At 33.8% G+C, this 13,731-nt stretch overlaps 1 protein-coding gene across 3 annotated transcripts in view; it reads right to left on the bottom strand.

Moving 5' to 3' along the window:
* Positions 1-300: 300 nt before the first annotated feature.
* Positions 301-13,731, bottom strand: part of CHD1 (chromodomain helicase DNA binding protein 1) — a 75,208-nt gene continuing 61,777 nt past the window's right edge. For 2 of the 3 annotated variants that reach the window (XM_050794398.1, XM_050794399.1), the window contains 5 exons: positions 8,981-9,159; positions 5,155-5,251; positions 4,125-4,176; positions 3,335-3,545; positions 301-1,833 (listed from right to left, as the gene is read on the bottom strand). In XM_050794398.1, the coding sequence (XP_050650355.1) occupies positions 1,488-1,833; positions 3,335-3,545; positions 4,125-4,176; positions 5,155-5,251; positions 8,981-9,159 (885 nt within the window). In that variant the 3' untranslated portion in view covers positions 301-1,487. The other variant, XM_050794400.1, reaches the window with a different exon arrangement.

Here is a 13,731-nt window from a genome sequence, read left to right as displayed (position 1 = left end):
CTTTAAAAAATCCCACTGAATATAAAACAACATAAAAATCTATGAATATAAAGCATCCCATAATAATATCTGCAGGAAGCCAAAAGGGGCCAACAAAAATGTCTATGGCCTAAGTCTTACTTCATAGGAATATTCATATATTCTCCAAAAGATTTAGTTGTAATGCTACACATTACAAATATTCAACTGCTTACCAAAATACGTTTTCTGGCGGCAAAACGTTACTTAAAAAGGGAGTACGGGGGGTGTTAAGTGCTTGAGGGAGTAAGAATGCAGCAGAAAATTACAGGAGCCCACATATCCTTTTTCTTAAATTTAATTTGTCATATATAAGGTTTTTATATACAATCAGTGTGCATTGTAACAGTTTATATTAAAAGTCAATCAAGTTTATCTAAAATGTTAACCTGGCTGCATAGCACATTTGACATTATTGCCCACATGAAACGGGAAAACAAACAGATTTACAATAACTTTTGGCCGTTTTGGATTCTGAGAAGTGTTTATACACCTACCCTTTTAAACCAGATGCATCTGAAAAAAATGTTTCCAGAGCATGCAGTTTAAGATTTTACATATCATCTCGCCATTTTAAAACTACAAACACAATATTGACTAAAAAAGGAAAAAAAAGGGGGAAGAAATAACATGTATCTAATAAAATATTCAGTATAAAAAGAGGACTAATGGAATTAAAGTGGCCCCTTTCCCCATTTTTACATTCTAAACAATGATTCCATCAAGACAAATCATTAAAAAGTGTTATTACACTGATTTTTTTTTTAATAAGAAGGCCTGAGTTGGTAGGGAAAGGAACAGTCAAAAAAAGCCTGAGAAAGGGAAGGAAGTAAGGAAAGTTCCTTTAATATTTACAGTAATTTACAGCCATTTCTTTTTTGTAAAAAGGCATAATAATAGATCACAAACAGGAAATTCCTGGCTATTTTACAGATATAAGTACAGAATTTAAATATTCAAGCTTGTGATGAAAAGCGGCAAGGTGGTCGCAGTGTACAATGTAAACAAGTAGCTTTGGAAATGAACAAAGTCCTTGAGTGTTTTTCTTTATTAAGAAAGAACTCTCTTTCATTCCTTCCTGAAACATGATCACAGGTCAGAGTAAAGTTCATATATAAACATAATTTAAATGGAGGTCAGTCTAAAATCACTGACTTAAAAACAGTTTTATCCAGCCTGTATGGGAGGGCAGTGTTGAGGTCCCTGTAATAGTAAACATTTTCCATTTCTTTAAAAAAGAAACAAACAAAAAAAAAGTACTACAACATTTGTAGTACAGTGCAGCATAATCCTTAAATATAAAAATATTTTCTCTTCTGTTGGGATAATAGACCTTGCATCCTGGAAAGAAGTAACAATACTGCTACTGATAGAAGATCTGTTTATATCTTTCAAGTCATGTAAGGCAATTACTGTGTTGGTTTATGATATATGGCTAAAAGTCCAGAAAGACGAAATAGCAGTTTTTGTTATGTTTTCCGACTACTCCAGGTATGCTCCGGTGTACTTTTGTGTTCAACTGAATGTTCAAATGGAGATCTGGAGCCATAAGGAGATCTCTGATCTAGTGGTGACCTAGGGCCACTGCTGGAAGCTCTGTGGTCCATTTGCCAATCTGAGTGATACCTATAATCCCTGGAAGATTTATGGTGCGTATATTCAGAACTTGATCGGTGGTCTGAATGTAACCGATGATCTGAATGAGAACGATGATCAGAATGAGATCTATCTTTTAAATTTCCTTCCAAATTTGACCTGTGATCTCTACTCCTGTGATCATCCAGTTTTCTGTGTTTCTCTCTGTCACCGTAATATCTAATAAAGAAAAATTGAGAATTTTAGATAAATAATGCAAATTAAAATGTTTCCAAATAAAAGATTACTAAAAAACATAAAAATACCTTAAAACATGTTTTTAACTGTATACAAGCTCAGTGTTTCATTATAAAACTTACTAAATTAACTCAAAAATCACTGGAAATATCTCTTTGGAAGAACTATTTGATTCATAAAACTAAAGTGAACCATACAAAGTCCTTAAAATAGCATCTAATTTCACATGGCTATTTTAGATAATTAGCTGCTTTTTATTTTACAAATCATTTATATGACTGCATCTTAATTGTCTGAAAGTTGAAATTAAGACTATTACAACTATCTGAAACACTCCTGAGACCAGAGACTTTTATCAACCACTAAGCAGGAAAAAGTTTTAAAATGCTAGAATGCAGTCTACGAAATAATGTGAAAAAATTTTTCATTGGTTGCTGATGCCTATTACAAGCTTCCTCAAGTTTGACTAGTTAGTAAGACGTGACACATGAATCATTAAGAAATTTACTCCACAAACATGTGACAGCTTGACAAAAAATAAATGTGGCAGTTTAATGAGAAGTATTCATTAAAATGACTGCCTATTCCAAAGTGACACACACTGAAGATAATGTGTTCCTTTTTTGTTGACCTTACTACAAACAACTATATTGTATAGGCCTGTGAAATATATATTACAAATCTGCCTTTTTAATTATTTGATGCTTTCTAATAATAGACATTTACAACTGATGTGTTCATAGTGTTGACAGAAGTTCTCAAAGAAATTATTGTAGTGAACACAACTAAAATACAAAGAATGTCTTCTAATTTGCTGCTTCTACTTACTATAAAAGCATAAATACCATAAATCTGTTTTCAAGTTTACTTTTAGTAATGATCATTAACTACTGACAATACTTCTTTATCAATAAAGGAATAAAAAGTATTCTATGTTATTACACTGAGGTTGCTTACTGTTCAAAGGCTTCAAAAAACAACAATAAACAAAAAACCCTCCTGGTTCCAAGAATATTCCAGATTGCTGAGATGAAGTTTAACCTCAACGAGATGTGTTTGCATATATTAATTTTTCCCCTCATGACTTTTTAAAAATATGGAATACAAAATTTCCTAAGCCAAACCTGAACCACTATTACATCAAGTTTTTATTTCATCCCATTTATTATATTTTAAAGAGTATTTGAGCCAATATTCTCCAAAACCAACAATGAATCCCACACAATTTATAATTATGCAACTCCCTACATTAACTTTCTTACTACATATTTTGATCTCAATTTTATGATTCAAAAGCCATTTTATAGAGAAATTCAGTTCTTAAAATATATAAATTTTTCTTAATTATATACAACACCTTTATTTCACAAGATTTGTTTTGACTGCATGAAGACTGAATTAGTTGATAGGTTAAATACAGGAACATCATGATAAGGAGAAAGACATGCATAAGCAAAATTTCTAAAGTGACTGCCAAGTTTACCTGCTGTCTTGCTTGTAGTGATCCCAATCACGATGGTCTTTACCATTACTAAAAGAAGAATAGGGTCTTTTCCTGGATTCACTTTTTTTGTAAGAATCTCCCTGATGTCGGTCTTTATGATGATCATGGTACTGAGTTAAGTGTCTATCAGAGGAATAACTGTCCCTGCTGCTATCATCGTGATTTGTATTCTCTTTTAATCTTTCCACATCTGTTAGATAAGTACAACTTTTATTAACGACCTTAAAAATAGTATGTGGCAAAAAAAACTTAAGTTGATAGATAACAAGAACTCGTTTCAACCCTTGCCAAAATAAAATTGGTTCCCAAATACAAGCAGTTGAAGCATTTATAAATGGTGTATAAAAGCAGTACTAAGGATTATTTTAAAAGGGTCACTTGATTCTGAAATGTGACAAAAACTAAAAAATATGGGACCCATTCCTTTCTCAGACTATACTTTTGTGGCTGTCATACAGAAAGAATGCATTACTATTCCAAATTACATAAAAAAGAATATTTGTTCATTTTAACAGTTATTCTACAATTTCTAGAAACTGGGAAAAAGATGATTAAAAGGATAATCAACTAAAAAGAACGATAGCTTAAGAGAATACATTTTATATAATAATGTAGGTATGTATCAGAATTACCGTATCTTCTTAATATAAAGGTACTTGTAAATAAAAACAAGGTAAGAACTTTTTTAACATTTAGTTTATTTAAAACAAATATTTAAAAAAAAATTTTTTTTTAAAATTTATTTTCCCAATCAGTAAGGCTTACATACCTGGATTTCTAATCACATGAGGATTCAAGTTGCTGTTTTGATCATTGTTTTGCTAAAATAAATGCACACATGTGTAAGAATCTTTAGGTGACTTCACAAACTTACAAAAAAGGATAATTCTTAGAAAATACTGATACTTAAGTCTTCAAACAAGGTATTAGAATGTTTATGTGTGTACATATATGTATATATGTGTGTATATATACATGTATGACATTTATAGATCTCCATTTTTAAAGTATGAACTACTTGTCCCATGACTTAAAGATATTTTTTCACTTTGAAATAAACTGACTTAACAGAAAAGTTGCAAAAATACTGAGTTCTCACATACCCTTCATCTAGCTTCTCCTAATGTTAATATCTTATATAAACATAGTATAAAGTTCAAAACCAAATAATTAACATTGGTATAACACTATTAACTGAAGAACAGACTTCATTCAGATTTCACATTTTTCCACTCATGTTCTTTATCTGCTCGGGGATTCGATTTGGAAGCCCATATTACACTAAGTTGTCATGTCTTCCTCTGGGGCAGCTCCTTAGTCTACTGCATGCTGTTAATACTTCTGGAGAGTAGCAGTTATTTTATAGAATATCCCTCAAGAAGGGCTTGTCTGATATTTTCACATAACACTTATATATTTTTGGCAAGAATTCCACATAAGTGATGTGCCTTTCTCAGTATCAGAGGGTTCATAATGCTGATGTGTCTTACCACTGGTGACATTAACCTTGATCACTTGTTTAAGGTGGGTCAGGCAAGTTTCTCTATTATAAAGTTATTATTTTCCCTTTATAATTAATAAACATTTCAGAGATCTGTCAATATCCTATTTTCTTGCCCATTAACTTTACCTCCCTTCTGTGAATCTTGCCTGCAACAATTATTACTGTGGTGTTCAATGGTGATTTTTAAAATTTATCTTATTCATTCTGTATTTATTAATCAAATTGCTTTGTAAAAAGAATGTCTCATGGTTTTAATTATATAAATTAAGGGAAAAAAATATGATGGCAAGTTTACCTGAGATTCCTGCCGTTTTTTAATAGCATGCTTATATAATTTATGTAATTTTCTTGCATCAAATTCAGTAAACTTAGATACAAAAATCCATAGGTTTCTAGAAGAATTTAAAAAAAGGCAAATTACATTAGTCTGGTGGAAAATATTTAGTTTTTTTCATGGAACTCCTTCCCTCCAAACAGAAACACATACACACATACACAACCCTCTATGGAACAAACTCTTAAGGATATTAATTCTATGTATTTTTTCAAAACTTCATATAAGACTCCAGTGAAACTAAACATTATATTTTACTTCTCTTCCAGATCACTTCATTTTATAGTCTTTAGACTGAAAAGCAGTAAACAATCCTAATTTGAAATGCACCAAAGATATAAATTAAATCAGGAAGTGATTCAGATTCATACTGTGATCCTGATTATGCATATAAGGGACAGGTATGTTAATAATTGGGAGTGGAAATACCATCAGGTAATACGGATTATGCTTGTAAAGAATTGTCTTAATGCATTAAAAAGTAACTGTCACTTAATAATAGTAATGTAATGGTCCCAAGAGTTAACATGATCAAACACCATAAATAAGGTACAGCTTGGTATCTCTTGCCATTCCAACAGAGGCATCAGTAATTAATCAGAAACTGTGGTGATTATTTCATAATGCATGTGTATATCAAATCATCAAACTGTATACCTTAAATATATAAGAACTGTAATTGTTAAATATACCTCCAAAAAGAAAAGGAATGTTAAGTTCTAAGGGAGGGTGGTAGTCCCTAGAAGATTCAAATGTACCCTAGAGGTAAAATATTTACTTTGAAATATATTTTTAAAATGAACTTAAGAGAATATATTGAATGGTACCTTACTGAACTGAAATCCACAGAAGGGGGAAAATTCATCTAGCCTTTACATAAAGTCACAGACTATCTCGAACATACCTACATTCTAAGGTTAACTTCATAAGGGTAAAAGGTGGGAATTTAATAAAGTACCTTTTTGTTCCTAAGTAAATTCCTTGTAAAAACATATTTTCCGGCCGGGCGCGGTGGCTCACGCCTGTAATCCCAACACTTTGGGAGGCCGAGGCAGGCGGATCACGAGGTCAGGAGATCGAGGCCAACCTGGCGAACACTGTGAAACCCCGTCTCTACTAAAAATACAAAAAAATTAGCTGGGCGTGGTGGCGGGCACCTGTGGTCCCAGCTACTCGGGAGGCTGAGGCAGGAGAATGGCATGAACCTGGGAGGCACAGCTTGCAGTGAGTGGAGATCGCACCACTGCACTCCAGCCTGAGCAACAGAGCGAGACTCCGTCTCAAAAAAAAAAAAAAAAAAAAAAAATTAAAAAAAATTTAAAAAAATTAAAAAAAAAAAAATATATATATATACACACACACACATACATATACATATTTTCCCCCAAAAAATCTAGTCAGGAACCAGATTCTGGTCTTAATTATATCATCCAAATGACTATCTGATCTTGAACAAAGCACCAGAGCTGAGGCAAGCATCAGCACTTACACAAACCTAAGAATTAGTGCCTCTTTTAGAGTTCAGGTCCTAGTGTTTCCTCTGTCATTCTCCAGTTCCAGCCCTAAAATGCTTTTCAACTGAATCCATTTTTTTCCTTCTGTAAAATGGAATAGTAAATATCTGTTCATATTTCCTACAAGTAATACTATTAAAAGGATCAGCTAGAATGAGGCATATTTGATAGACAAATAAAATACAAATATACATTCTATTTTGGCCATCACTTTATTACAGTGATCTTTAAATAAAAACTAGTGTTGCATTTCAGTTGTTTTTAAGAAATTTGGTCAAAAAATATATTGAAAAAAATTGTAAGCAAAAAACAAAAAGATCATTATGGTAACTACTGTAACACTTGCTTAATGCCAACCGTTCTGTAATCTTTAGATTTCTATCTTCTTTCATTCTGTACAATTCCCCAGATGGGGAAGGAAAGATGGAAATATCTCATAAAGCAAAACAGCTGCGACTTCTGCCTCCTTGGTTCAAGTGATTCTCTTGCCTCAGCCTCCCGAGTAGCTGGGTCTACAGGCACGTGCCACCATGCCCGGCTAATTTTTTTTTTTTTTTTGTATTTTTAGTAGAAAGGGGGTTTCACCGTCTTAGTCAGGATGGTCTCGATCTCCTGACCTCGTGATCTGCCCGCCTTGGCCTCCCAAAGTGCTGGGATTACAGGCATGAGCCACCGCACCTGGCCCACAATGACTGTTGTTGAGGGGATGGGGTCAGCCAATAATAGGTCTCAATATAAGGTACTTTTTTTTTCTTGTGTATTAAAAAAAAATTCCCCCCAGCACTTTGGGAGGCCAAGGCAGGCAGACCGCTTGAGGTCAGGAGTTCAACACAAGGCTGGCCAACATGGTGAAACCCGTCTCTACAAAAAATACAAGAATTAGCCAGGCCTGGTAGCCTGGGCCTGTAATCCCACACTACCAGGGAGACTGAGGTGGAAGGATAGCTTGAGCCCAGGAGGCAGAGGATGCAGTGAGCCGATATCTGCCACTGCACTCCAACCTGGGCAACAGAGCGAGATTCCATCTCAAAAAAATGAATAAATAAAAATACAATTTCTCCAAGAGAGCAAAAGCTATTTTGCTTCATGGGATATTTCCCTCTTTCCTTCCCCATCTCCCTCTTAAGGGAATTTGGTTTAACCAGAGACACAGGCAGCAGGAATGAACAATAAGGTATACGAAATCAAAGTAACTGAGACCCAAACGGGAAAACCAAAAAGGTAATCTGCCCAACTGAATGAAGAAAAGTGAGGTGAGAGCATAGCCTTAGGATGTAAAGTGACAGAACACAATGAAAAAGTTAAGTCTCCTGAATTAAGTCTCTCTTCTTCCAAAGGTTTCCCCACTCTTTCCTAATAACAAACCGAATTTGAAATGGTACCTATTTGTATTAGTCGCTGTGTAATTTTTTTATTTTACTTAAAATTTTATTTCAAATTCTTTAATTCTTTGCTCATTTTTAAATTTACTTTCAACCAAATTCACTGTGTAATTTCAGTAAGATGTTCCTTATTCTCATCTAGAACGCAGAAAAAGTAGATATTCTAACTCTTTGAACCTCAAAAATCTAAGCCCTAATTACAAGGATTCAAATATTGGTGTGTAAGATACAACTAAATATTTTCATTCAGTGGTCCTCCAAAAATGATAACCCATTCTTGGTAAAAGGTATTACTTAAATGAGAAGTTGCCAGGCTTTCAAATTTTGTATTTCTGGTTAAATGTAAAAGATAGAAGCCAAGCATTTTTACACTAAAAAAAGTAGAGAAGAAATTAAATGTAATCCTTTAGATTAGCTAAATTTAGCTTTAAGAATAATGCACTACATTACTTTTATTTTCCTAATTTTTGCATTTTACATTGCTTGAGGATGTTAATTTTTACAACTTCATACATGTATCCAGGATGTAAACTGCTAAATTCAAGCAACAATAAACTTTGTGGGAACATCAACTTCAAAAGATATTACCGATAATAATTTGGTAAATTGCAAAGACTTTTTCAAATAAATGCAATCTGAATTTTAATGAAACAGCTGTCACTATTTCTTTAAAGGCAGAGATGCCACTTGTTACATACCATGATACCTAAGTAACCACCCATAAATAAAAAACTTTAACGTTAAAGGGAGAAAAATTAAAACAATCATCTGCAGGTTACCTCTTTAAAAATTATCTTGTTCCCTAAACTTCAGAATCAGGAAAGAAAACAGAAAAACAAAAGACAGTTACATAATACAAATTTAACACTTCCTGAAAAGTGTATCACTTACTTTCTCCATTGCTTAATTTGTTCAGGATTTGTATACTCTTTTAGACATTCTGTGATATGGTCTCCAATTTTTATTAAACATTGTCTAGTATGTTCTAGTTGTTCTCTTTCTGAAAGGCCTTTCTCAGGCCTATCAAGTTGTTTCAAAGCTGCTTTAACAGGCCTCATTCTTTCTTTACACTTTAAAATGAGAAAACAAGAATATAAACACATGTATTAAAAACCTAAAGTCAACAGGATCTACCTCCTTCAATGATATTTACATGAATATTATAACACTGTTTGATAGCAAAATAAGCAATTAAATCTCACTTCACAAATCTTATACATCAGGGTTCTTTCCCCTTTAGATTTTTTTTAGGAAAGTAAGCCTTTCTGTTATCATTTAAAATTAGTATTTGAGTAAGTAAAAGTTTTGGATTTTACTTAGCTTCTACATAAATGGTTATTTTTTATACTGTAGCACACTATTATAAGGAGTCTTAAATATAGAATATTAAAAGAGAGAGAGTAAAAATATTTCAGAGTATAACTTAATATACCCTACTATCCACTAAATACAGGGTAAAATGATTTTAGCAAAACTATTAAAATCAATATAGCTAGATATATAAACTGTCTATTCTTCCAAACTTTTGCAACAACAGAAGGTGGCAATAATGACTTGCTCTTCATATTTTGGGTGGTTGGGGAATACAGGGTCAAAGGGTAACTTTTTCCTTGGCCTGTACATTCCTGACATGCTTATAAAAGGCTGACATATTAAGAACTGCATGTTTTATTGTAGCAATAGGAACTACAACCTTCTACCAAAATCAAAATAAAAATATTACTAACAGGGGAACCTTCAGATAAAATTTGTAAATGCAAAAACGAATTAAAAATTAACATTATATTCACAGAAAGCAAGCTGGTTTAGTTCTAGGAATATAAGGATGATGGGTCAACATCAGACAATACATTTAGATAATCCAACATCATTTATTAAGAAATCGGGCCAGGTGTGGTGGCTCATGCCTGTAACCCCAGCACTTTGGGAGGCTGAAGCGGGAGGATCACTTGAGTCCAGGAGTTTGAGATCAGTCTGGGCAACAGTGAGACTCTGATTCTATACCAAAAAAAAAAAAAAAAAAAAAAAAAAAATTAGCCAAGCATGGTGGCACACACAAGTGGTCCCAGCTACTCAAGAGGTCAAGGTGGGAGGACTGCTTGAACCCAGGAGACTGCAATGAGCTGTGATCATGCCACTGGCACTACAGCCTGGGCAAGAGTGAGACTGTATCTCAAAAAAATAAAATAATAAATCCTCACACCACTGCTCTGAAGGACCTCTCTTATTATAAAGAAAATTAAAATTCAGTCAGATCTGATGCTTTAAGAAAATCTTTAATTTCCTTTCTAACTTTTAGTTTATTCACTGCTGTTCTTTATGTTTCCTATTTTTTGTTCAACTTTGGCAGTTTATATTCTGTTAGAAAATAATTTATCCAACATATGTCAGTTTAGTACATACTGTGTTCTAGATATTGTTCTAGACCCAGGAAATAGAGCTGTAAGTAAAACAGATCCTGCCTTTATGGAACCTGGAATCTAGTATAACACTAGAGAGCCAATAAATAAAGAAGAAATAGTGTGTCAGGTGACAACAACTGTGATAAAGAAAAAGCAATAAAGAGCAGGGAGCTTCCTATCTTATACAAGATTTCAGAGAAGGGCAATGTTTGAGAGGACATCTAAAGAAAATGAAGGAGTAAGCCATTTCAAGTAGAGGAAAAAACAAACATGAATGCCCTAAAACTTGCTTGACATGTTTTAAAAAAAAGTATGAACACCAGTGTCGCTGGAACCAAGTAAGTGAGAGAAGTGGCTGGCAATGACGGGAGGTGACTAGATGCTATGAGGTTGGTTTCAGGCTAAGAATCTTTTCTCCTACATGAGATAGAAAGCCATTGGAGTGTTTTAAGCACAGAAATATAATGGTGGGACTTTATTCTCCCTCTAAGTCATGATTACTCTGGTTGCTATGTGGAGTACCAACGGAGGTATGAGCAGGATGGAAGCAATAAGAATAGACCCTGACAATAGTCCTTTGCAGTAGTATTTAATCTATTTTATAGAAGAAACTGAAACTTAGAATAAAATGACATCTGTCAAATCCAGCTCTAACTGACCTCAGACTCTGTGCTCTTTCTTGACTGCTAAATTATACTGTCACTTAGGAAGACAACCAGTAAAAGATAAGGAAAACCAAGGTGCCAAATGAAGCAAATATGTTTAGAGAGTGATGACCTAGAAAAGGCCATTGAATTTCATAATTATTTAGAGCTATTCCCAAATACAATGGAATTTCTTATTTAGAGGTAAAATCCTATACAAGCCAGAAAGTCTGGCTCCGGAGTCCATGTTTAAGAACTATTCCAGTCTTCATTTCCATGATACACACAATATCATTTAAGATCAATGGAGAGAAAATTCATGCATTGTGCACAGTAGGAATTTTTCCATTCCAGCAGTTACATGAAAAAGTCAGAAGACTAAAAAAGAAATGTAGGGGAAAAAAAGTGGCAAAAGGCACAATCTCACCTAATTCATTAGTGGACCACAGAGAGAAGGGGAAGTAGCTCAAGTGAAGAGTTTAATATTTTCACCTCAAAAAAGCAAAAGAATACCACCTCCCCCGAGTCCCACCCAATACACAGTAGACAAAAAACAAAAACAAAAAAACAGTTACCCTTGAAAAAGAGAGAAGAAATCCCAATCTGTGAATCTGAAGAGGAGATAAAAATAAAAGTCCAGAGATAAAACATATGGCTCAAATAAATAAAATGGAAGATAGGAGCCACAGCAGCTTTGAATGTCTCCAATATTCTCAGTGACTGGAAGAATGTCAACAGCTCAAAGTAGGGAGAACAAGAAGACTGGTAAGAACCAATATATTTAAAGGGCATGAACAATATTTGAACTATATTAGGGCATGTTGTGGAATCAGTAGGAAATACATTAGTGGGTTCATTAAATCAGCACTGTCTAGTCATCGTGCAAAAGAAGAGAAAGCAGGACAAGAGGGTAAGCTGGGGATCTAGAAGGACATAATGGGTCAAAAACAAATATAATTTTAGAAGGTGAAATTTCCCATCTTTGAAGTATAGCATTTGATTAATACTAGTGATAAAACTAACAACCAAGTCTAACAAGTGACTGAAGTACGTTAACTGCTCCAACTAGTACAAAAGATTCAGATTCTAGAAATGCATGTTGTCACGCATATCATGCATGTTGTCATGCATTCTCTAAAAAGGAAATATAGGAATATATATTTATATATAAATTTGTATATATTGTAACTATATATAAACATGATACATTTATTAGACTACAAATGTTACCTTCAGTTGTGGCCTGTAAGGAAACGTTTCCTAGTCCTAGTTAAGGCCAAACTACATATCTGTCTCATACCACTTGGCTTTTTTCTCTAAAATTATTATTCCTTCCTGGTTTTGCTCTGCAATTGGACTTTTTAGTCTCACAATCACTATCAATTTCTGAGCTTTTCTGAAGACAGCACTGATCTGCAAACTTTACATGTACCAATTCATTTAATCTTCATACTTACTTTCCAAATAGCAGCATTCTGCCTCAAGAGTCAGTACTATTAACCACATACATACTATTATATTATGTAATTACATAAGTATACAATAATATTCAGTAAATAAATTATGAATATATACATTGAGTAAATTATAAATAAATACATAAATTATAAATATCTTCAGTAAATAAAATCTTTAGAAAAGGCACAGATAGTTTCTCCCTCACTTTGAGGAACACAAAGGCATGACAACATGCAGAATCAGTATATTTTAGACAAGAGATATTGCCAGTCCAAAACAACATAGGTACAAAAATTGAGCCTGTTTAGATACTCGTATAATTTGACAATGCAACTTTACAGCTACTGCATCTACTAACAAAACATTAGGCTCATATTTTGTACATAATTTTTTCTTATTTTACTTTTCTAGTGAAACATTTCACTCTTATTGTATTTTTTTAAAAAAATATTGGTCTGCAAAAGACTGGGAAAAAAACTAGTCCTTCACCATAGATAACAAGCACAATTACATATATGTGTGTGTATATATACACATATTTATTTTTTAATGGCATTCGGAAATTTAAAAATTTGAAATATGAGCTGGAGGAAAACAAATACACTCAAAGTACTTGTCAAACCCCTCTTCTTAAAGTCTTTTTAAAAAGTCTCTCTGAATTGCTTCTAAATTTAAGACACCAGCTGGGCATGATAGCTCAAGCCTGTAATCCCAGTACCTGGGCCCACCTTGGCCTCCTTTTATCTCCCTTGGTTTTTTTGTTTTTTTGTTTTTTTTTTTTGAGATAGAGTCTCACTGTTGCTGGCCCGGGCACGTAGTCATCTGAGGTGCAATGGTGCAATCTCAGCTCACAGCAACCTTAGCCTTCTGGGTTCCAGCAATTCTCCTGCCTCAGCCTCCAGAGTAGCTGAGATTACAGGCGCCCACCACCACGCCCAGCTAATTTTGTATTAGAGTTTTGTATTTAGAGTTTCATCATGTTGGCCAGGTTGGTCTCAAACTCCTGACCTCAGGTGATCCACCGCCTCAGCCTCCCAAAGTGCTTACAGGTGTGAGCCACCACACCCAGGCTTATCTCCCTTTTTCACCAAGGAATTCAAGACAAGCCTGGGTGATATAAAAAAATCCCCATCTTTAC

The sequence above is a fragment of the Macaca thibetana genome, chromosome 6, assembly GCF_024542745.1.
Source record: "Macaca thibetana thibetana isolate TM-01 chromosome 6, ASM2454274v1, whole genome shotgun sequence".
In the NCBI taxonomy this organism is placed as follows: Eukaryota; Metazoa; Chordata; class Mammalia; order Primates; family Cercopithecidae; genus Macaca; species Macaca thibetana.
The sequence above is the reverse complement of the archived record's forward strand: the minus strand, read 5'-3'. Positions and strand labels throughout refer to the sequence as shown.